Genomic DNA, 27244 nt, shown 5'->3' with positions numbered 1-27244 from the left:
TTACAATATATATATTTACCAGTTTTCTTTTAAAAAATTCAAAAAAGTTCAAAAATAACGATTATGACAATTGTCACTTTTCTATGGTATATCTTCACTGAAATTTTAATTTAACATTTTTACATTATATATTTTTACCGATTTACTTTAAAAAAATTCAAAAAAGTTAAAAAATAACGATTATGACAATTGTCACTTTCTATGGTATATCTTCACTGAAATTTTAATTTAACATATTTACAATATATATTTTTACCTATTTACTTAAAAAAAATTCAAAAATGTTAAAAAATAACGATTATGATGACAAATGCCACTTTCCTACATTTTGATGAAATTTAAATTTGACATTTTTACAATATATTTTAACCCAATTGGGGTCAAAAAATTTTAAAAAACTTTAAAAATAACAATTATGACAATTGTCACTTTTATATGCTACATTTTCATGAAATTTTAATTTAACATGTTTACAATATATATTTTTACCCATTTACTTTAAAAATATTCAAAAATAACGATTATGACAATTGTCACTTTCTATGGTACATCTTCACTGAAATTTTAATTTAACATATTTACAATATATATTTTTACCTATTTACTTTAAAAAAGTTCAAAAATAACGATTATGACAATTGTCACTTTTCTATGGTATATCTTCACTGAAATTTTAATTTAACATTTTTACAATATATATTTTTACCGATTTATTTTAAAAAAATTCAAAAAAGTTCAAAAATAACGATTATGACAATTGTCACTTTTCTATGGTATATCTTCACTGAAATTTTAATTTAACATTTTTACAATATATATTTTTATCGATTTACTTTAAAAAAATTAAAAAATAACGATTATGACAATTGTCACTTTCTATGGTACATCTTCACTGAAATTTTAATTTAACATATTTACAATATATATTTTTACCTATTACTTTAAAAAAATTCAAAATAACGATTATGACATTTGTCACTTTCTATGGTACATCTTCACTGAAATTTTAATTTACATGTTTACAATATATATCTTTACCCATTTGCTTTAAAAAAATTCAAAAAACTTTAAAAATAACGATTATGACAATTGTCACAATGGTACATCTTCACTGAATTTTTAATTAAACGTATTTACAGCCTATATTTTTACTTATTTGCGTCAAAAAATTTTAAAAAACTTTAGAAATATCGATTATGACAATTGTCACTTATCTAGGGGAAATCTTCACTGAAATTTTAATTTAACATATTTACAATCTATATTTTACCCATTAGCGTCAAAAATAAACTAATATGTTAAATACAGATTATGATATTTGTCATTTTTACAAAGGAACATCATCATTGAATTTATAATTTAACATATTTATAATATAATTATATTTTTACCTTTTTGTACCAAAAATTTCAAAAATGTTAAAATATCATGACAATTGTCACTTTAAAATATTATAAGACGATCATGTAAAATAACATAAAAATTTAATATAAATATTTATAAATTATTTAAACTAGTTCTTTTAATATACTAAAAAAAATAGATAATTTTACAAAAAAAAAATAAACCCATTAAAGATTTCAATTAAAAGATTAATAATTCACAAAAAAATTAATTAAAAAAGAAGATTTTAAATTCTTATCAATTCAAATTTTGCTTAAAATTTTTGCATGAAAACCACAAATTATTGTAACAAAAATAATATTTTTAATACCTATTCGAAATATTCGTCCTCTAGTCGACTTAAGTTTACGACTCAAGTGGAAAACTCATGTTCTCGACTCAAGTCGACTTGAGTTCTCGACTTCAGTGAGTCGACTAACGAAACTCGACTTTTTAACAACACTACGTGCAACCATTTTTAAGCAAAAAAAGGGATATCTGATTAAACTGGTTATAACAAGATGAAACTCTTTACATAGTTATAATAAGTAGAATGGCCACAAATTTGACGAATCTTATGATAAATCCAAATTACAGAGATTTTCAGATATTGACAAGTCGTTCATAGATGAATATTGTATGGCTATTTATATATGATTTTATAGGTTATAGAACTGGTTCTTACGGCTCTTTCAATTTCAAAGAGAGAAGAAAAATGCATTTGGGAAATCTCACTCCCACGATAACTATTATAACATTTTAAAAAATGGCTTTAAATAATTCCATTTTGTAAGCTACTTATTAATGCAATTCTGCAAGACAAAGATAAAAGGTACACCGTTGAAGTATTGTTCAAAAATTATATTTTAATAATATTTTATTCCAACTGAATATATATTGTCAGCAATAACTCACCCGCTATTTAAATCAGATTGACTTTCGTAAAGCTGGATGTCAGCGAAGGAAGGATTGAACTTATTTCCTATTTGAGAAAAGATCAAAGAAAAGGCAGACTTTATTCCTTTAAAAAACAACACACGTACAAATTATTTAATAAAGATATAAAATAAATTGAATGAGGATCTAATAAAGATTCTTTTGACGATGAACTAAACTTTTTTCAAAATAAATATTATTCTTTAATTTTTAATAGATTCCCAATTAAATTTTTATTTATCCAAAATAATACAACCCTCCAATCCTTTGCGCCAGTTGAACGTGTGTTCACAGCGATAGCTATATTGAGCACTAAACACTCTTGTTTAATGATCAAAATTTTAAAATCAAATTGTTAAAAATAAATAAAAAATATCTTATCTTATAAATACTATTTTTAAATTATTTTATTAAAAATTATTATAAAAAGATATCTTGCATAATATTTATATAATATTTAATTTTTTAAGTAACGAATAACCCATTACTTTTTTGTATAGCAAATAACAGGCGTTACTTTTTCACAAGATAGCGAGTAACGCGTTTCTATTTTCAGACGTATCGAGTAATGAGTTTTTTTGAAGCACCGTTTACAGCACCATTCTCTATTATGTCAGATGAATAAGGATATTTATATTATGTTTAAGTTGCCAGTAAATTTTACACAATCCATTATCGAGTTTAATATCATAGGAAAATGTGATTACATGATTCAAAATTCTATTGTTTTGATATTTTTTTTGTAATGATGAATGATTTTGGAATTAGATAATAGATATTTATAACAATTTAAGAGTTTTTTTTTAATTTTTAATTTTTATTTACATTTTAATATAGTCATGTAATATGATTTAATTTCAAGATCAAGTTGTTATTATATTATATTATAATTTGTAATATTATATATATATTACATTATCATTTTAAAAGCTAAAATTAAAAAAAAACTTTATTAGTGCCATAACAAATAATTTTAAGTATCTTGTCCACTGAGGAACGTTAAAAATATGTTATGGATGCCAATATAAATACCTTACTATATATAATAATTTTTTAGAACTTTGCAATCTTAATTTAAACCCATTTTCTTTTTTCCCTATATTTGATTTTTTTAGATAAAATTGACAACAAAGGTAGCCACGTGAGAAAGCGCGAGCATGATTTTGATCTATTTTGGAGGCCGGATGATCCTAATAAAGATGCAAATTATTCCAGCCTTCTCACACCCCAGATGTCTTTAGTAGCTTACCAATACTTGAAAGCCAGTCAGTATTTTTTCTTCTTTTATTTCACGTTTTCAAATTATAAATTTTTTTAAAATATTTTTTATCTCGCAGAATAATTTTGACATCTGTGACTCTGATTTCTAGTTTTCAAACCTTTATGCCATTTATGAGCAAAATCTTAAGACCTGTGTAATATTTTTATGGATAAAATATTGATTTAGTCATTTTTAAAAATTGGTTCAAAACGAGCTGTTTAATGACATTATCATTCAACATCCAATTATTTGTATGCTGGTTGGCTTGCGCAATTTTTTTTATCAAGGCTTGCTCAAAAAATGGGTCAACATAAAATATTTTAGGCAGGCTGACGGCACTGGGGAGTCATATGTCATACTCATAGTGCCATCGAATTTCGATTATCAATTTTTTACTTTTGAATATGCTTTGGTATGAAAGTATGAACAAGGATCATTTTATGTTTTAAAAGTATAATATTTAGTTATTATTGATAAAACCGATATTAAAAAAACGATATTTATAATTAAATGACTAAAATAAATGGCTGAAAGAGGTGACAAAGGTAACTAAATAAAGATACTTTGTCGGGTGGTAGAATCCTTCATTAGGATATCCATTATCTGAAGTAGATATCTGCAAAGCTCGGCACTAAACTAAAAAAATTATAACGTGCCGGGCCGGAATATGCCGGGCCGGAATATGCACACATAAAAAAATCTGGTTAGGCTGGATAATTTGTACATGAAAAGCCAGACTCGTATTTTATGTAAAATTTTAATCAGCCAGCCGGGGCAATAAAATTTTGGCTTATTTTTTTGAATTTCAAGCGAATATTTTGATTATTACTACTTGAAAAAAAATTACAATATGTTTATATTTTAAGAACTGTCTAACTAAAATACCGTGTCTATAAATAATATAGTAAATTCACAAAGAACACAAAAATTGAACAGGCCGGCCCAAACATTTAGTAAAATTTTAACTGACCGGGTATTTATGCAAAAATTCTTAACGAGCTGGGGGATGGGTGCAGATTTTCAATTTGTAGTTATTTATTTTCCCGGGGCTTTTTTAATTAAAAAAATAGTTAAAGAAGATTCACAAAGTCTTGATGACTTTAGGCATCAAATTTATGTTCTTTAGGTATGGACTAAATAAAGTGGAAGTTTTATTGTTTGGTTTATTATTTTAATGTAAAAAAAACTGAAAATTGAGATCTTGTGCTGAAATTTAAATTTATTATTTTTACAATTAAATACTCTTAGTCATTTGTTACACCTGTCTTATGAATGACCACTGTCCATTTCTTATTATATTATATATATTAATATTATTTCTACAACTCATACCACATGTCCATCTCGGGCACACTTCACACATTTTAAATCTTGTCATTTCACATTCACGTGAAATGTGTCCTGGTTGACCGCATGTGAGGCATAATATCTGTCTCACAAACATATTGTTCCTTACCTTTTCTTCTTCATTACCTATTTTTCTCATCTCTTCTATCTTCTTTCTTTCTATTTATATATATCCAGTATTTCTACCTATATTTAACCTTATAGTAAATCTCAGAAACATACATAACATTATCAAAAAACCAATTCTTAACAAAAAACTCAACACATCAATTTGTGTTGAATATATCTTCCTTATAATGTACTTAATAAATATCTAATTATAATTATTTTAATTTTTCTTAAATAATGTAATAAAATAATAAATATTTTCTCTTTTTTCTTACCGTTTTCCTTTTATAATATATATTGGAATTAGACTGAATGTAGAAGACCCTGGTTGTTATTTTTTCTTTCAAAAAAAATCTTTATATCCACTTTTGACACCACTGTAATATATGAAATATGACACGAGTTGCCAATAATGAATTTTAAGTTTATAAAAAATTAAATAAATTCGACTAAGTAATTTCCCTGAAAAATGATTATAATAAGAATTTTATTTTCCTGAATTTACTAAATACTTCAATCTCAATAAAAAAATTGTGATAGGGTATTAATTTTATTGTAAGATGTGCTGGAAGGTTTTATAAACAAAACTAGTATCTTCAACGAGGAAACATTTAAAAGCAATTTATCAAACAAATTTAATATCAATGTGTAGCACAATTCTTAATTTCTAAAATTTAGTTTGAATCAAAGCTGTATCTATAATGGCTTTTGAGCTAGAAGAGTTTATGTGAAAGTTGATTTTCTGGCTCAGTCCAAACCTGATTTATTTCAACTGGCCATAAAATATTATTCAAGAATTATATTATAAATTAAAAATCACAATAAATAATTATATTAAAATTTCTTTTTATCATCAGACTCATCTAGTTAATGTATTTTAAAAATTATTATTTAGATGTTATACTTGCTTAAAATTAACCACTCATAAACTTGCTTAAAATTAACCACTCATCTATTTATAGATTTAAATTTTATCAAAACATGCCAAAAAAATACTTATTTCTATCCTTTCACATTTTAATTTATAAAAAGTTAAAGGGTGGTGCCTGGTAAGTTGGCAAACATGGCCATCCACTTATCCCCTTCATAATTTTTTATTCTAACTATTACTATTATAAGTTTAGACTGACCTTAGCCAGATCAAAAACGTCACCTACTTATATATGATTTTTTTGAAATAAATAATAATACTATTGAAATCCTTTAGTTGCATTTTTTTAAATCTAAAAATACTCAAATAAATATTTTTGATTTTTCTTATTTAAAAAATATGTATATTAAATTTAATACTGCATTGCATACTAGTGTTGAACGATTATTTAATCATAGCTAATACTTCTGATCGTTGCTTTAGAAGTGGGGATGACCACATGGAAATGTTATTATTATTAAGATACAATAAAAAATAAATTACATATATTTGAAAATTTAGTCATATTTTTTATTTGTGAAAATAGAGATCCGTAAATATTTTTAAAAATTCGAAAGTAGCGTAAGAAGTAGCTTACTTAGCGCACTACTTTTTTGAAAGCGGTAGCCATAGTGCGCTACTTTTGAAAGTAGCTTTTAATAACACCGTACATAACCATGATCACAACAATATCCATTATCAACAACAGCCTAAATCATTAATAAATAGGAACTTGATGTTGTTAAACGGCTCGATTTAGCCGATTTTAAATTAGATTTTAGCCAAATTAATATTACGCAAGCCTCGAGATTTTGTTAATTAATGTTCAAACCTTTCTGCTATCCATGAGCAAAATCTCCAGGCTTGCGTAATATTTTTGGTAGTTTCTGTTTCTTCCGAAACTCGTAATAAAAAGTGTGTAAATATTTGCACTATATACCACGCAATGATTATTTAAAAAATTTAGCTGATAAAATATATAAATGAATGTTTTTTAAAATTTATTTAATAAAAATAAAATATGAATAAATTATAATTTTTGATTTTAAATTTGTAGATGAAATTGGGATATAATATCATATCAGGAACGCGAGAATCTCATTTTTTTAAAGTTCTAGTCGGTTCTGTGGTTCAATAAAATAAATAAATAAACAACGAATTTAAAGTTCCAGTCCCTGATATAATAAATTTTAGTTATATCAAATTTTTAAAAAGACATAGATGCCTTCGGCGATACCTTAGTGTCAGGGCCGGTACTAAGAAAACTGATAAGACGCCCAAGCGTTGTAATGAACTTTCCCCAACGCAATTTCGATATAAGAAAAATTAGTGATGCCCCTATTCATCTCGATAATATTGGCCATTCGACTTCACCAACAACCGATATAAATCTAATTAAATCAGCGGATGGAAATGTTTTACACTCCGAAGAACATAAAGATATAGGAAAAGTCATCGCTACACTAGATAATAATCAAATAGAATTAAATCCGGGTAGGTAAGATTTTAATAAATTAGTATAATAGCTCAAAATTTTGTTTTGCTTTTGGTTGTTAAAAAGTGGTTTTTGAGCATGTATTTTGATAATCACTAGCGGACAAAATTTTTTTAAAAACGGGCAGGCGGGCGAGTAAAAAAAATTTTTAAACTATGGGCGGGCAGGTTAAGTAAATAATAAAAAATTGTTCTTATGAACTATTTTGGATATTAAAAATTAAAATGTCCTTTTTTGGTATCATAAAAACTTTTTTTTAAAAATGAATAAACTTTTTTTATATAGTATTTAAATTTTCTTTGGTGGAAACGACAAGAAAGAGATTTGCCAAAGCAGTGGCTTATCCAGGATTTTCCTATAGGGGGGAAATTTCTTTGGGGCCTTTGCCCCCAAACCCCCTTTGTCTGGCCCTCGGCCAGCTTTTCCTCTACCTTCGGCCGGGTCATATCTTTGAGCTATTTTTTAAATTATTCATAATTTAATTAATATTTTTAGCTTTTATTTACTAATTCGCTCTTATTAATATTTAAAAAAGAAATAAAGGTTATAACCTAATTTTTATTTTAAGTTAGGTATATTATAAATAAATTTTTTTTTAAAATATAAAATTGAAATAAAGTTTAGTGTCAATTTTTTTTTTATAAAATTGGCTTAAAAACTAGTTTCAACTTAGATTCTCATATAATATAAATAGATTTTTTTATTGAAAATACTAATTGTAATGTGTATATGACTAGAAAATTTTTTAAAGAACAAGTTTTTATAACTTATTATCAAATACAATATTATACAAAAATTTATTAAATACTAGAATTATAATGCGATTTTTAATTTTCGTGGGATATTTGCCAATTCATCAAGAATTTCGTTTGTCGTTAAAATCAAATCTTTGTGGATATTTAACAGAGCTAACCCATTTAGCCGAGATTCGGAAGTAGTATTTTGTAAATAAGTTTTTAACCTTCTCAATTCGAAAATTGTTCTCTCATTCGTATATGTTCTAAATAAACAATGCAAGAATATTAAATAACTTCAAAATATTGGGAAATTAAGCCAAGGTTTCCTTAAACTGATTGAGCGCATCAATAGCATGCTCAGGTAAAATAATAAACTATTGATACCACAATTCGAATTCACTGATTAAATTGATTTCAGTATCAATATCATAGGAATAAAATTTTGCTAAATATTTAATTTTACCAATAATGAAGATTACCAAAGACTTGTTTATCTAAAAACCATACTTTATTTGCGATAAAAAAGTATCTAAGAATGGGATGAAATTGGATATTTTATAATATTCTATAAGATTTAGTTTTTGATTCAACGTCTATATATATTATGAAATATTCATCTACATTCATTCTTCCTGTATATTTTCCTCCAATAACTTGAATCAAATCGAAATTTGGTTTTTGTAAATTTCTAAATAGTATTGAGCTATAGGAAAATAATTTATTAATGCAACTAGCAGTAAGGATAAACTGCTTGATATTGAAAAATTTTGACGGGGCGGGGGGGGGGGCTAAAATTTTTATTAGCTTAAAATGATATTTAGGAAAATAGTCAAATTTGCGAAGGGGGGTTAAATTTATTTTTTTCCCTCCCATTGGTTACGCGCCTGTGCCAAAGCTATCAAGATTAGCAAGAAAAATATTGGCAATTCTTGCAATTCTCAACGAGAATTCAGCTGGAAGGTTTTTAGAACAAAGAAGAACGTGTTTGAATCCAGAAAATGTCGATTCATTATTATTTTTGCATTTTAATTACATATAATATCAATTTTATATTTATATTTTTTTCATAAATATTTTATTTGATCAAATAAATTATCCATAATTTAAATTGAATACTAAATTATAAAACTTTTTATAGAAGTATGATGCTGAAATTTTTTTTATTAGATGTTTAAAAATTGAAAGAATGGCCATAATTAAAATATATAATAGCAGGCTTGGGTTAAAATTTTTTTATAAATAATGGGTAAGCTGGTAAAAGATTTTAGACTAATGGGCAGGCGGGTAAGGAATTTTAGACTAATGGGCAGGCGGGCGGTATATTTTTTGAAAACTATGGACGGGCTGGGGGGACTGTTTAAATTTTTTTAAATTGAGTGGGCGGGCTTATGGTCCAAAAATTCACCCAATGCAGACATAATCACTTCTATAGCTGTTTTTTTTAACTTTTACTTTTTGAGAGGATAATGTATTAAGATCAAAGGTACGCGGATATCATTTTTTTACCTATATCTCGATACTTTAAGGTTACGGCCTATACTTATAAGTAACTACCTAGTATATAATGTTTATATGTTAAATGCGGTTTACATCATATGATTCAGGCATAGGTCCTAATCCTGTTTCCTCCAAATTTTAGTTATTTAAATCAGGGACCCGGAATAAAAGCATTATTTCTTACCTTTTCTGCCCTCGTTTCGGTCAAAATATATTCCGTTTTACGTTTTAGAACGTTACGGAATGATTAATTAATACTAGAACTCTCTAAGTTACTCTCAAAAAATTGACATCGTTATATTTCACTTTATCAGAAGGTATAGGACAGTTGCATACATTATCGCTTTATCAAAAGTAAAAATGAAAAAATTAGCTTTGGACATAATAAAAAAATATATAATAAATTATAACTCCAGGATTGTGCCGAGAAATTTTAAGTAAATTTAAATATATCAATTAACTAGTAAAATCTTGTGATGAACTTTTTAACATTCATTTTGCATAAAATACTTTCAATTTTCTTTTTTGAAACAATTTAGGCAAACCAAAATTGTTTAAAAAATGAGGAAATTTTTTAAATTTGGACAGGGCCCTAAAATGATTAAAATTTTTAAAATCCGAGTCGTATAAATAAATACATACTTCTTTTAAATCCAGACCTGACGTGGCTTATGAATAAAATTAAATTCGGGTCAAGCCTAAATCGATCTTCGCATGTCTTTAATAAATATATTATTTAAAGAAAAATATATATTATATTTTCAATCTAAAACTTATTACTTAAGAAAAATAATGCATTGTTTCAGGTATAAAATCAAACTAATTTTAAATAAATTTATTTGGAAACAAAATACGACTTTTTGGATAGTCGAAAATTGAAAGCGTCGTCTTCTTTATAAAATATATCACATGCGAATTAAAAAAACAGATTAAGATAATATAAAAATATATCTAAATTTATACCTTTTATGAATACTTTTAAAAATAAACTGAACCTATTATAATAACTTAATTTAAATTCAAATTTCTAAATTTTAACCTAAAGTAAAATCAAGCTCCTACATTCTAAACGATTTGAAATATTCGTCATGTCTTTCTTTGCTGGGTAACGTGTCCCCCTGCCACAAATATTTCGAGTCTAGTCTTAAAAATGTCGAAGAACACAATTTGTTAGGTAGCCACGACAATTTTATAAAGATCGCCAATATTGGGAATGCCCTATATACGAAAGGTTTGTTCATTAACCCCTCATTCCCAGTTAGTGCGAATTTACGGCGAAGAATACAAAAATGCAGATATTTTATATATTCTCCACGAGCGCTAACTGTAAATGAGATAGGTAATATGTCTCTTAATTTTATATTGCGATTCTCACGCACATTTTTAATTTTTTTTATAAATGGGAATAACTCCTCTATTATAACAAATATTTTACATCTGTAAAAATAATTTATAGCAATATAATAGATTCTTATGATAAATTTAAAATTTTAACACTATTAAAATTGAAAAATCATTCCAACAAGCCCCAATATTTGGGTTTGCGAAGCCACTTAGATCAAAGGCCTTTGGACTTTATTAGCATTTTTTTTAGTTATAACCAAAAGCTTCAAAAGGTAAGATGAGAGATCTTGATCTAGTCAGCTATAGCTTAACCAACTAAAAGCTAACAAAAACTATGGCGAAATAACTGCTGTTTAAATTACCTGGAACTAAAAGTTTAACCATATTAAATCTTTTTGGATTTAGTCGATTTTTTAAAAAAAAACCATGAAGCTCTATCTAGCCAAGCCTTTTATGATTTCATTCACCTATTCGTGATATGATAGAAAATAACTAGTTATACATGATAGATAATTATCTAAATAATATCATTGGTGGAATTATTTTTACCATGATCATTTTTATTTTAAGTATGAACTAAATGAAGAAATTTGAATTAATTTTTTTTTAATTTGCCAACAGGGAAGCCGGCCGATTATTTTATCATGATATTAGAAGGACGAGTCAGAGTTTACGCCGGAAGCGAGAACATATGTTTCGATACAGGGCCATTCAGTTATTTCGGATTACAAGCATTGACTTTAAATGATGGTAATAAAATAATCATTGTTTAATTTTTTTAACCTTTTCTTTCTATTAATTAATTTCAAACCATTATTTATAAAAAAAACCTTAAACCCCTGAGCCTGAAAATAACTATTTAATTTCAAAATATGTTTTAAATTTTTGAATTATCAAAGGTTTAATAATAATTGATATTTTAACGGTGGTAGGATTTAAAAAATTATAATATAGGTATCAGGAGTTAAAATTGTTTGCCTGCTATATTAATTCTTCAAGTGAAATTTTGTTTTATCAGGCTACTTCCAAAACTGATTAATATTTCGTAAGCAAATACATGAGTTACAAAATATTACAAAGGATTCAAAATTATATAAAAGATTCAAAATTAATTGAAATTTGGCTGTAATATGGCCAATTAAATTAATGGTGATAAAATATTCACGCAAGTTTATCAAAATTCCGTAAAAATATTTCTAAATTAAATTGTAAAAATAATTTTTAATATACTATATTAAACTAAACTTATTCAATCAATTTTTTTTTTTCTCTTTAGCTTTCACCTTTTCTGCTGGTAAGCTCCTTCAATATCTCTCCACTTTATGTTATTTATAATATCTCTTTTATTTAATTTATACTTCTTCATATTGGCTCTAACTTTATGGCCCCATTGAAGTTTTGGCCTTCCTCTTTTACGTTTGCCCATCACTTCCAAACTCTCAACCTTATTTCTATGTAGTTCATAGACCTTCTCATTGTGTACATACCACCTAAGTCTGCTTACCATTATCTTAGTCTTAATGGGCACTACCTTTAAACTTCCTAGTATTCTTGTACTTCGCACCTTATCCTTTCTTGTTACCCCAGTAATCATCCTCAGCATTCTCATCTCCATAGTTTGTAGACTTCTCTCGTCTGATTCTTTGGTTGGCCATGTTTTCGAACTATATAGAATAGTTGGTTGTACTATGGAACTGTAAATTTTTCCTTTCAATTTGTTTGGGATTTTACTCTTTATCTCTTTCTCTATTGTGCCGTTTGAATTGCCGATATCTATCAATGCTCTCTGTTTCATCTCCTCCTATCACCATATACTCCTTCTTTTCTCTATTTACTTTTAGTCCGTGCTTTTCTAGGATATTCATCCAACTCACTAATCTTTCTCTCATTTCATCCTTAAATTCGGCAAGTATCACAATATCATATTCCGCGGGTTGGTTTATGGTATAGACTGTGCTAATACATCTATTACTGTTATGAAGAGACGTGGGCTGAGAGCCGACCCTTGATGAACTACCTCGGCTATTGTGAAGCCTGTTGAAGTACCTGTTGTGCTACGGACCATTGTTGTATGGCCCATATACATATGTATTATTCTTATATATTTTTCGGGAACCTTTTTGTGGCCTAACGCCCACCAGATAAGTTTTCTTGGGACTCTATCGAAGGCCATTTCTAGATCGAGAAAGTCCATGTGTAGTTTTTTGTTCTTTTACCTGTATTTTTCACTCATTTGCCTTATTGCGTGGATTGCATCAATTGGTGATCTTCCAAGCATAAATTCAAACTGAGTCTCTCCTATTTAACCTTTTTTTATAATTTTTTCGTAGAGTTTACCCCTGTAATTTTGACAATTGTGTGGATCTTTTTTGAAGATACTTTATTTTTGAAGAATCTCTTCATTTCCTAGTATTTTATTGTACAGATTTGTGAGGAGATGTATTCCATCATCTCCTAGTGCTTTAAGGCTTTCTATTGGAATATCATCTGGACCCCTAGCTTTGTTGTTTTTCATATACTTAAAGCATGTGATTATTTCTTGTTCTGTTATTGGAAGGTTTTGACATGGGGAGTGTTCATCTAGATGTAGTATGTTGAGAAGCTCCTGAAAATATTCTTTCCATCTATTCATTATTTCTTTTTCCTTTATTATTAATTTCCCATCTTTATTTTTGATTACTTTAGGAGCTCCGTTTAAATCTCTAGAATTCTTTTCTCGCTGTTTGGCTAATCTGTATATTTTATTTTAGCTTTGGACCTAGCCACCGCCTGTAATTTGTCTTGTCATCTGGGTTTTTGGATTTGTACCATATTGTATATAGGGCTTTTTTCTCCTGTATAATGGTTTGTTGTACCTCTTCATTCCACCACCGTTCTTTGTATGATTTGTTGCCTCCCCTTGTCAAGCCTAATGTCGATTTGGCAGTTTCTATTAATCTGGATGAAAGTTCTGTCCACATTTTTTCACTGACTTGTGAGGAATCTATTGTTTCAATGTTTGCATTGATTGCAAAGGCATCTGTCATTGATTTTAATCTACCCCATTTGATGCATGGTTCAAGTTTTATCTAGTTTTGAGTGGATTTATATGTGATGTGTAAATCCATGACTAGTAGCTTGTGTTGCGCGGCAATATCTTCTCCTGGGATGACTTTGCAGTCTATTACATCCTTTAATCTTCTGCGAGAGATCATGTAATCTATCTGGGTTTTCATTGTACCACTTTTATATGTTATTAAATAACTGTCCTTTTTCTTATAGTAGGTGATTAAGGCAAGGTCGAAGGCTTGCACAAATTTCAGTACATGCTCTCCTTCATCATTTCTTTCTCCATATCCAAAACCACCATGATGCCTTTTGTAGCTGTCTCTTGCTTTTCCCACATGCGCATTTAAGTCTCCACCTATTATGACTAGGTCATCCTTAGGGATTTCCATTACAGCTTCATCAAGGATAACTCTAAAGTCATCTTTCTCTTCTTCTTTGCAACCCGTTTAAGGAGCATATACCAAACGGATGTGTAGATTGACCAATGCAGAGTTTTATTTTCATTAGTCTATCAGAGATCCTTTTGACTTCTACCACTGAGGAGGTTAGGTATTGACTGAGGATGATGCCGACACTGTTTCTGTTGCTAACATTCCATTATAATACAATTTATACCCATCTCCAATCATTAAAGTCTTCTGACCTTTCCATTTCGTCTCTTGTATGCACGCTATATCAACTTTTCTCTTGTTCAACGTTGATGCCAATTCTCTCGTTTTACCTTTAAATGTCCCAATATTCAAACTTGCTAATCTTGTCTTCTTTGCTTTGACCTTTATTTTACTTTTCACAGGATGGAGTTCTACACCCTGCGCTTCGCTTGGAGGGAACGCCCTAGCTTTCATATTAAATATTTTCATTTGTTTCCTTCATTTTTGTTTATTGGACAAGTATCCTTAGCACCCGGCTGTCCAAGCCTGTCGGTGACCGGGGTGCCATCTCTAAGCTCCGAAATTCGTCTAACCATATGTCTTTACACATCAATCATCGAAGAAAAACCTGAAAATTTTTATGTTCCTTACCAGGATTGAACCTGGGACCTTCTGTTTCCAAGCATACGTCATAACTCACTAGGCTACCCCGGCGATAAGCTTATTCAATCAAATACGAATGGAATAATTTACCATTTAAAATAAGTGAGAGACGCAGCGAAAAGGTTTAATTTAACTTTTATTATAAAATAACATAAGTTATAATATTTTTAAACAACTCAAAATAAAAAGATCTTTTCGATATATATACATACTAATAATGAGCAAAATTGAATATGGTTAGGATAAAATTTTACAAAAAAAGTTAAATAAAATATAAGTTAAAAAGCGAAGTTTGAAGAAAAATAATTGTTCGTTAAAATATTTAATTTGAATAACGAAATAAAAAGAAAATATAATTATTTTTTTTATAAACTAGTTTAAAAATATATTTACATTTGATCATTTCAAACACCATTCATATTCATACCACTTAATTTAGTTAACCATATCTCGGCAAAAATATTTGTTAATTTTGCAATTTTTAGAAAACGGAATAAATCCAAATTTTAGCAAAATTTTTTTATAACCTAATCCTCAAAATCTTTCATATAGATGGCTTAAAGGTTTGGTCTTCCTTTTTTTAAATTTCACGGTTTATATAATATTTTTTGGTTAAGATCTTGATTTATTTCGTTTTTTTTAAATTGGCTAAATCAAAGTTTCTGACAACACTAATTTTTTATATTGATAATCCCAGAAAAATTATAACAACAATTAATAATGGTTTGAGTGAACTATTTTGACTGGCATATTTTTTGATAATTATTATTTTTATTATCATTGATATCGACCGAATTTTTTCTATTCTTCTCGAATTATCTGAAAAATTATATATCAAATTACTAATCCTTCATTATTTTTAAGATACTTTCCTTTTCTATACATTAATCGTTTTTTTTCCTAAGATCAACTCTTAAATAATAAATCCAAGAAATCAACTCGTTTTGTTGACGATCCTCACTCTCTATATTCAAGCCACAGGAATAACGAGGAAGATCATTATCACAAAAGTAAAAAAATTCTATCTCCAGAGAATCATCATTTCATTCCCGATTTCACTGTCATTCCCCTATACGAATCAAATCAGGTAGGCTCGGGACCTGCATCTAACAGGCTCATTTATCTCAAAATAAGAACGGACCATTACAGGGCCGTCTGTAAAGCTACTGCCATAGAGCGAGAAATGTGTAAGGCCGTTAAAAATATTAAAGATACTAATTCGAATGACGAGCATTTGAAAGTTAAAGTTATAGACGAACTAATTAATAAAAATGATAAAGGATTTGTTGATGATCTAAAAGGCCGGCAAGATATTATACTTCTCAGTGGTCCTGATGGAGGAAGACACAAAGAGGAAAATTGTATCGAAGAGAAGATAGAAAATCTGTATAGTAATAAAGGTTTCTATTAAGTTTATATATAGTGAATTCCACGACAAATCAACAAATCGTGATTTTTGGCGTGATCCCCTCAGATAGTTTTTGTTGAAATGCTGTATATTAATAGTACTTTAATTAAGAAAGATATAAAATTTTAGATTTCAGGTTCACTCAGGTTCCGAAATATGGGCCCTCAAAATGGTATATTTTAATATCTCTGGGGTTTTTGAGCTAGCATATTCATTCAAATATATTTTATTAATATAGCTCTTTAATTTTGTATAAAAATAATTAGCCAAAGAAAATAAGGTAAATAACAGAAGTTAAAAACTGGAAATACATATTAAAGGAAATCTGTACTTTTTACACTGCTTTTTTTTATATGTAAGTAGATCTTAGATAGGCACATATTTAAACAATTGAATTAAGATTCTACCGGTTTTATAGTTATGATTATGTAAAAGGACAAAAACGCCCCAAGTCAATTTCACTCTCACTACCGCATCTTATCCTATATAACTTTTAAATTACTATATTCAAAGTCAAATATTGGCAAGATTATTCAGCACTCTATAATGAATTTTATTAAAAATATTTATTTTATTTATATAAATTATTATTGTAAGAGCAATATTTAATATTTATTTCATAACACCAAAACTGAAAGAGATTTGAAACAAACCAATAGCTATAAAAAAATCATTGCACAAGAATATTTTAAGAAATATTTTAATCATAAAATGAATAATTTTATTTTAGGACTAAAAAATTAAATTTTTTTAGTAATTCTTATATCTTATTCCTTTTATAATGTTGTGCATAAATTTATACTTGTTTTAATTATTTTGCCCAAATAATTTAAAATCATAAAAATACGTATTAAATAATGTATTTTTACAAGAATAGAGATAATTTTTTCAAAAAATTATATTTTCACATATGGAGGGGTAGATTCCACTCCTGCCTCTCTCCCTTCTATAGTTGCGCCACTGTATTTTGATCTAAAAATAATTAAAGAATTGATTTTAGGATTTAGACAAGTTTATTTCATCTAAAATACTGACATTTGGCTTGACTCCTTAATTTTTTAAAATTTCTTGTTTTTTAAAGTTATTTTTATATTTGGAGAAAGAAAGAATGGGAAATAAGATTAATTATTTTTATAGGTTACGGGTTTGTTCATGTTAATATTTTATTTACGATACTACAGCGGGCCGTAGGGAGGTGAATCGATCCTCAGAATCCTAATGTGTACCTTAAAAAAATTTAAGTATTTTTAAATCAATTATTATTTGAGAGCAGGTTTGAAAAAAATTATAAATAATGCCATTGACCATAGGGAAGCAATGAAGAATTATTTTGTCAAAATTTGATGCCTTTAACTTTAATAATTAAAAAAATTTTAGGATAAAAAAACTAGGAAGTGTGAAATTGGGCCATTTTTGTTCCTTTACATAATCATAACTTAAAAACCTATAGAATTCCCATCCCAATTTTTTATATATATATGTACCTTGATTAAGATTTGCTAATATAAAAAAAACGATCGGAAAAAGAGTATCGATTTTGACAATTTATTATTTTATATTAAATGAAAAGCTATTATTAAGTCACTAGAATATATTTATTCTAGTCCTCAATGATTAGCCAAGATTTATGCAAGAGAGAGGGGATCCTATTGCACAGTCTTTGACTGTGTTCCGCTTATGTATATCTCCGTTAAAGTTAGCTGAACAATTTGAAGCACAAGGAAATTTCTAAAATTACTATCAAGATTCAAAGAACGAAATATATATAAAAAATTATTATTATAAAAAATCAACTGTTTATCATTTTAAAATAAGAGACTATATCTATGGCTTAGTTATGATTAGGAATGTGAACCCTCCTTCTAAAATAATAGGTTTGGTTTCAGTGAAATACCTCTGAACCCGGTTGGAGTTCAGGTGGTCCAGGGTTCGGAGACCAGAAAAATAACGACTTATAATTAGTTAAAATAATAGAAACATCATTTTTTAAAAAAAATTTATTTTAGTTTTGCCATAAAAATAATTTATCATCATAATTATAATATATTCGTAATTTTGTACTTATCTTTGTCTTACTATCAATTTAATAATCCACAAACAACAATATTCTAAAATAGATATTATTATATTATATCAACATTTATAAAAAAACTTAAAATCTACTTTGCTGGGTAAAATTTAAATATTTTTAAGAAAAATGGCCTACTCTTAAACATAACAAAAATGATTCCTCGAAAAATTGTTCAAAAAATGTTCTTTTATAAATTAATATTTTTTTTTAATAAAAAACAATTGTTTTTAAATAGGAAATCTTTTATAAATGAAAATCTTAAATTACATGTTTTATATATATTATTTTTAACATATAATTTAATAAATAAAATGAAAGTTTAAATTAAAAAAAATATTGACAACGATTACAATAGATGATTTTTTACCCTCAAGTACTAATGTTCAGCTATTAGTAAAGTGATACTAGTTATAAGTATGTTTCACTAAAAAGTAAATAGTCGATTGAGAAATGTTTCGTTTATCAATTTTTGGTAACTAACGGTATCTCGGGGAAATTTTCGATATTATTGTTTTTTTTTAAATATTTTTTTTATTAATTTTTATTTATTTTTTTTATTAATAAATAAAAAAATTGATAATACTAGATATTCATAATATACTAGAGAATTAAGATTTTTTCTTGAAATTTTTAATTATTTAAAATTCATTCTAAAAATTTTCAATTTAATTAAAAATTTTGAATCAAATACTAAATATTTAAGATAAAAATATAATCATAATATACTAGAGAATTAAGATTTTTTCTTGAAATTTTCAATCAAATTCTAGATAAATAACCAATTTATTTGAATAAACACTGATAATATAGTTATATATATAATTTTTTTTCTTAAAATTTTCAATCAAATTCTAGATAATTAACCAATTTATTTCAATAAACAATGATAATATAGATATATATAATTTTAAGGAAAAACAAAAATAGTTTTATACATATTTATATCATTTAAAAATTTAATTAATTTATTTAAATTGGACATATTTTTAATTTTGCGAAAATAACTGTATTGACATATATACAAATGAGTTGAAGATTTTTTTCCATTTCTGGGTATGCCTGCCTTAAGATCCATCCATAAACGCTCAATGCGTTGAGTATGGGTTGATATATCATTAGGGTCTACAAAATTTTGACTGTGATTCACTGAGTAATGGTCATAGCCATTTTCATTTAGATTGTTATAACTTAACAAATATTAAATTTTAAGATTTATCAATATTTAAATTACCCCTTCCATTTGTCCGTCATTATAGTTGAATCAGTATGGACATGTTTGCTGATTATACCTAGAAGGGTATCTTTATTTCTTTTTTCTGTATGAGAAATAAAAAAATTCCCATCATTTCTTGAAATTCCTCCTACAACCCAAATGGCATTAGATTTTAGAATCCTCCCTGTGTTATTTTTCCTTTTAAAAATATGGGATTCATCTATTTCAATCACATGCCCAGGTCCCCCTATTTTGTCAAAATTAATTGCCTGTGTATGGCAGCAAATCTTTCTAAATATAGCATACCTAAAAAATACTTATTGACAAATTTTACAAATATATACCATTTTCCAATGGTACATTGTGCTAACTCTATTAAAGGAAGGCTGTCGGATATTGACGTCAAGGACACAAAAAGATATATTAGATGTATAAATTTGTTAACAGGGATATTAACATTTTCAAATATAGAGCCTAATTAATAAAATAAATTTAAAAAATAATATATTGTTAAACCCTTCCATATAGAATTGCTGCTTGTACATATTTTGCATCTTACTCTATAAGATGCTGCATTTCTCTCCATTATCATATTATTATTACAACACATGTGATTATCTAGAAGTTCGTGGTCTTTTAAAAAAGCTATGGTTCTTGTATAACAATTTATGATATCGGTAAAAATAAGATATTCCATTATAATATTATAATTATGGTCTTTTAAAAAAGCTATAATTAAAAATAACAACAATAAATAAAAAATAAATTTATAAAAAAAGATGAAAAATTTCCCCGAGATACCGTTAGTTACCCAATTTTTTTATGTGAAAATTTGATAATAAAATGAAATATGCCTGTAGTGTTATTCCTAGATTTTTAAAATTTTCACACATTTTTTAAAATAGAAGAAATTTTAGAGATTATTTTATAGAATTATAAAATTAAGGAGACGGTTTTATCAATTTAAAATAAATGAAAGTAATTTTCGTCTAGATATCAATATAAAATTATTATAAAAACAAAATTTTACCCAATCCTCTTTTCTTTGAGTAGGAATTTAACCCCAACCGCCCCTTTCCCTTTTTACACTATACTGCTAGCTTTACAACATCCATAAATATTTGAATTGAAATTTGATAAATTTTCACTTTGACCATAAATACACTATCAATATACAATTTTTTAACAAAATCAGAGGGAGGTCCTCTTATATCTTCTTGGAATTAACCATATATATTTATACCGGTTAATCATTTCGGAAATTCACAAATGCACATATAGATTTTTTTACTCACATAAGTGTCCCTTTTTCAAAAACATAGTGTTAATCTTTTTTTTTTGAACACTCGATGTGATCTCTTTTTATATATATATACTACATTATTATCATTCATTGAATTCATATAGAAACATCAAATAATCAAGAACCTCCTGATACCTACACCCTTGTCAGCCCCCACGTTTCAAAGGGCGGTATTCAATATTGAATCCGACGCGTTGCGTCTTTTGGTGCAAAAATTAAATTTAGAACTAGATTGTATAGTGATTGCTTTTTCGCCACTTCCCTCCAATACTTTAAATTTGATAAATGTTAACTAAACCCCATTCGGCTCACATATTGTGATGCGATTAATCGGATCTCATAATCGATATCATAAGCAAATTCATATTATATTTGAAATATTATATTAGGGTTTTTTAAATGAATTTATTTATTTATTATGAATGTTTTTTTTACAAATTGGGTTATAATTTTCTTAACTGGTGGTAATGATTCTGAGAATTGACCAAATACAATGCTCAATTTTATACTTTAGTAATTTTTTTAATTAAAGCAGTATTCAAATTACAAGACAGTATTATTACTTAGTTGCTGTTAGCAACCCTGATTTAATTTTGTTTAAATATTACCTAAAATATACTTCTTTCTTTTTAACACTATAATTTATAAATTTTATAAAATGTTGTATCGTATAATTAAATATATATTTTTTTTTATATAAAATCTCACATTGAGCAATTTTTTTTAAATTTTATATATTTTTTAGTTTAATCATAATATATCCTTTTTATAAGTTATAATAAAAAACATACAGAAAAATTACATTGATCAATTAAATACAAATATTATTTTAGTAATATCATTTGACAAATAGCTTTTAAATATTTATTTAATAAGAAAATATGGAAAAAGAATATTTCGATAGGCTAGAATTGGAAATGTTTGATGCAAACAAGGTTGTCAGTGTACGATTCGGCATTGATTTTCATTATTGCTTACACAATTTTGAGTCTACTTTCTCACACCTCACTCTTTTCTTACTTTATCTCACGTTTTAATATAAAAAATATTTAATTTTGTTTTCAAGTGTTTTAACAAAATGGTAGTATCCAAAGATATAACTGAATTTAATGTAATATTTTCTAGTAGTATAGGAATTTGCATATCATGTTTTCTCACTTTTTTATTTCACTTTTCTCACTTTATTTCACGTGTTTATATTAAAATTTAATTTTTTTTCCGTGATTAAAAAATGGTATTCTTTATTTAGTCCAAAGTGAAAACTGTATCAGGCGCGTAACCAATGGGGGGAAAAAGGGGGAAATTCCCCCCCCCATCGCAAATTTGACTATTTTTATAAATATCATTTTAAGCTAATAAAAATTTTACCCCCCCCCCCCACCAATCAAAATTTTACAAATATTTGAATATCAATTTTCCAACATATTATTCAAAAATATTAATAAAATGGAAAAATATTTAGTCAAAGAGATTGAAATCAAACGAAAATTTATAAATAAGGCTGAGCATGAAAAAAAGTAATGTGTAGTCAGCAGCGATATCATTATTGAATTCAATTGATCAATCAGAGTTTATCATTGCTGCTAGTTGCATCAATAAATTATTTTTAGCTCACTACTTTGTAGAAATTTACAAAAACCAAATTTAGATTTGGTTCAGGTTATTGATTTTGCGGAAAATATACATGAACAGGTAGATACAATAAGAATGAATGTAGATACATATTTTCATAATATTTATCTAGACGTTGAATCGAAGGCTAAATTTTATGATATAACACTAATTAAACTTCGTCTAGCACCTAGGCCATTATTGAGATGAAAATAAATATTGGGTAAACTGAAGAATATTATAAAATATCCATTTTCATCCCATTCTTAGATACTTTTTTATCGCAAATAAAAGTACGGGTTTTAGATAAAAAACAAGTCTTTAGCAATCTTCAAGTTTTATTACCCAAAGATCCTTCTTCATTTTCTAATGCCACTATTGGTAAAATTAAATATTTAGAAAAATTTTATTCCTATGAGATTGATACTGAAATAAATTTAATCAGTGAATTCGAATTGTGGTATAAATATTTATACGTTAAGCTATTTTACCTGAGCATGCTATTGATGCGCTCAATCAGTGTAAAGAAACCTTGGCTCAATTTCCTAATATTTCGAAGTTGTTTTATATTCTTGCATGTTTGCCTATTACAACACTTTACGAATGAAAGGACTTTTTCCAACTTGAGAAGGTTGAAAACATATTTACGAAGTACTGAATCTCGGCTAAATGGGTTAGCTCTGTTAAATATACACAGAGATTTGGTTCCAACGACAAACGAAATAATTAAAAATCTTGTATTTGATAAGAAGTTAAAAAAACTTGTTAATTTAATTATTTTCTAGTCAATATTTTAAACACACTACTATTAGTATTTTCAATAAAAAAATTATATTCTACTTATATTGTATGAGAATTTAAGCTGAGGCTAGTTTTTAAAGCAAATTTTATAAAAAAAATGACATTACACTTTATATTAACTTTACATTTAAAAAAACCTTTACATTTGAAAAAACTTTATTAAATATAATATACGTAACTTGAAATAATAAAAAAGAGGCTTGTAATATCCTATCCATAAGCACGAATTAGTAAATAATAGTTAAAAATAGAAATATAATTATTATTAAATTATGAATAATTTAATAGAATAGCTAAATAAGACCCGGCCGAAGGCCGGGGGAAAGCTGGCCGAAGGCCAGGTAAAAGGGGTTTGGAGGCGAAGCCCCCCCAAAAAATTTTCCCCCCCTATAAGAAAATCCTGGATACGCTACTGAACTGTATTGTATAATTAATGTAATATTAGCAGAGTTGTTAAAGGATAAAAATGTGGTATCTGTATCTAGATAGATTTTTGAATAAAATATCGGTATCTAGATATTATTTTAGACGATGTATCTGTATCTAGATCCATTTAAAAAGTATCTTTTAACAATTCTGAATATTAGTTACTAGAATTATAAGAATTTGCATAGAGGGCCTGGGGAAGAGCACTATGCAATCCTTTAGAAGTTTATCAACCTGTGGATTAAATCTTTCGTGTTTCACTTGTAAGGACTGAGTCATAAATCAGTGACGTGTTCAAGTAGAATGGTGCAGTCCCCAACGTGGATGACCATTAGACATAATAGATGGTAGCACCCGCCCCGGATAATCATGGCAGTCTCATGTCGGGTGACAAAGGGCCAATGATGAAAATGACGGAAAAGGAAGGGGTTGAGGTGATTACTCAACACAAATAACAAAGGGACGAATTTGCGAATGGTTTTGAGGAGACAGGAGTTGGTAGGCTCAAAATGGCACTTAGGGTATTGTACCCAGTGAGGATCTTCAAACGACCTAGACAATTTTAAATGAGAGGGAGGAGATGTTAATTAACGGACCTTCGTAAAAATATTTTTTGTATTTTGTTGAGTACTTAATTTTTTTTAAATATATTTAATTAAATAAAAAAAAATATATTCATTAGTATATTATATATATATATGTGTATTAATTTTATATATATATGTGAGCAAATTATGTAAAGGGGTGAATTTGGCCTCTGGGAAGAAGGAAGGCGTTACAGTTGGGTTTTTATTCGGATTGTAAGGAAATATTTGTTTACGAATAAAAAAAAATCGATTTTTATATTTTTTTATATATGTATAAAGAATGTATATTGGGATATTATTATTACAGTTTTTTTATTGTTATATTTTTAATCGCGAAATTGATATTAGTTGAAATTATTGTATGATATATAAAATAAAATAAATTACCTTGCGTCTCATTCTATCTTATAAGTAACTTGACTTGATAATAACATTATATATTAAAACACTTAATTAAAAGACAAGAATAAACTTTATTTGTATTTCAACATTATAAGCGTAATAATTGTTCCCCATTTTTCTTACAATCCTTTTTTATTTTTTCTTAAAACTTTTTTGAAATTGTTTTTCTAGATTAAAATCGATAATTATTTCCATTCCTCCTTTCCCTCTATTTCAAAAATTAGATTATTATTATTATATTTTATAATATTAATAGGCTTATACTAAACAAATTACGGTTGTTGCTTCTTTCGGGTGTAATATTTTATTTAAATTTATGTTATTTTTTTAATATTTATTTATCACTTTCGTAATCGCCGGGGTCGCCTAGTGGGTTATGATGTATTGGAAACAGAAGGTTCCTGGTGCAATCCTGACAAGGAACCGTAAAATATTTTCAGGTTTTTCTTCGTTGACGGATGTGTTAAGACATATGGTAAGATTAATTTCGGAGCTTAGAGATGACATCCCGGTCACCGATAGGCTTGGACAGCCGGGTGCTAAGGATATTGTCTAATAAACAAATGAAGGATACAAACGAAAATATGAATATGAAAGCTAGGGTGTTCCCTCCGAGCGACTAGCAGGGTGTAGACCACAAAAACCCAGATAGATAACATGCTTATCTGTCGCAGAAGATAAGATATGTAATAAACTGCAAAGTCATCCCAGGAGAAGATATTGCTGCGCAATACAAGTTAATAGTCATGGATTTACACTTCTCAAATAAATTCACTCAAATAAAGATAAAACTTGAACCATGCATCAAAAGGGGTAGATTAAATGTTTGCAATCAATTCCAACATTGAAACAATAGATTCCTCACAAGTCAGTGAAAAAATGGAGACAGACCTTTCATCCATAATAGACACTGCCTAATCAACACTAGGCTTGACAAGAGGAGGCAACAAATCATACAAAGAACTATGGTGGTGGAATGAAGAGGTACAAAGCACTTTACAGGAGAAAAAAGCCCTATACTAATCCAAAACCCAGATGACAAGACAAGATACAAAAAATCCAAGAGAATAACTACAAAGGCGGTGGCTAGGACCAAAGCTATGGCGATGACATGTATGAAGAACTACATACTAAAGAAGAGCAAAATAAAGTATACAGATTAGCCAAACAGCGAGAAAAGAATTCTAGTGATATAAACTGAGCTCCGAAAGTAATCAAAAATAAAGATGGGAAATTGATAATAAAGGAAAAAGAAATAATGAATATTTTCAGGAGGTTCTCAACTTTAATCTCCATACACTACATCTAGATGAACACTTCCCATGTCAAAACCTTATACAACCAATAACAGAACAAGATAATCACATGACTCAAGCATATGAAAAACATCAAAGCTAGGGGTTCAAATGATATTCCAATAGAAGGCCTTAGCACTAAGAGATGATGGAATAATTTCCTAATAACATACTGAGAAACGAAGAGACTTCTCAAAATTTGAGGCAGAGCTACCAGTTCCGATCTTCAAAAATAAAGGGGATCCACACAATTGTCAAAATTACAGGGGCATAACTAATGTCACACTGTCTTAAACTTTACGAAAAAATCATAGAAACAAGGTTAAGAGACATAATCGAAATTTTCATTTCCTTTTATCATATGTCCTAAATACTTTATTTCTCTTTAGCTCTTAAACCATTTTCTAATATTATGTCTAGCACTTTAATTAATCTATTCCTTCAAATAAAGCAGCCATAGTTCTTTGAAATATTGGAGCAGATACTTTCAACCCAAATGGTAAACGACAAAATGCAAACAACCCTCTATGTTTTGTAATTGTTAACATTCTACTTGTATTCTCATTCACCTTAATTTGTAAATATGCATTAGAAAAATCTATCTTCGAAAAAAATGTCACTCCTTATAGATTTTTCAATAGATGTTCTATTCTCGGTAAAGGATACCTTACTATGATAATCCAAGGATTTAACGATATTCTATAATCTATGCATAACCTTAAGCTATTATGGAACGGTGTCGCACAGTCTCTAGGCACTATTAGTCGTATTACATCTTCTTTTAACCATTTTTTCTTATCAATTTCTTCTATCCAAGAAAACGGTAATTTTCTTAAACCACAAAAATTAGCCTGGTAGTTTTCTAATAACTTTATATCTAATTCAACATTTTTTAGATTACCTAATTCTTCTTTAAAAACTTCCTTGTACTGATCTAAAATAATGCATATTTCCTGTTATAATTTCCTTTCAACAGTCTCTTCCTGTTCTACCTTATTTTCAATTATCTGTCTGTTGATTTCCACTG

At 27.5% G+C, this 27244-nt stretch overlaps 1 protein-coding gene across 12 annotated transcripts in view; it reads left to right on the top strand.

The window, feature by feature from the left end:
• Positions 1–27244, top strand: part of LOC135925105 (uncharacterized) — a 62497-nt gene that overhangs the window by 25687 nt on the left and 9566 nt on the right. For 3 of the 12 annotated variants that reach the window (XM_065460283.1, XM_065460284.1, XM_065460282.1), the window contains 6 exons: positions 3435–3584; positions 7161–7439; positions 10720–11013; positions 11640–11768; positions 16006–16500; positions 21200–21577. In XM_065460283.1, the coding sequence (XP_065316355.1) occupies positions 3435–3584; positions 7161–7439; positions 10720–11013; positions 11640–11768; positions 16006–16500; positions 21200–21279 (1427 nt within the window). In that variant the 3' untranslated portion in view covers positions 21280–21577. Of the gene's footprint in view, positions 1–3434; positions 3585–7160; positions 7440–10719; positions 11014–11639; positions 11769–14859; positions 15235–16005; positions 16501–21199; positions 21580–27244 lie in introns of those variants that run through there. The other 9 variants (XM_065460287.1, XR_010571534.1, XM_065460285.1 and 6 more) reach the window with 9 other exon arrangements.

The sequence above is a fragment of the Gordionus sp. m RMFG-2023 genome, chromosome 2 (genome assembly GCF_954871325.1).
Source record: "Gordionus sp. m RMFG-2023 chromosome 2, tfGorSpeb1-WG-v2, whole genome shotgun sequence".
Taxonomy (NCBI): domain Eukaryota; kingdom Metazoa; phylum Nematomorpha; class Gordioida; order Chordodea; family Parachordodidae; genus Gordionus; species Gordionus sp. m RMFG-2023.
The sequence above is the reverse complement of the archived record's forward strand: the minus strand, read 5'-3'. Positions and strand labels throughout refer to the sequence as shown.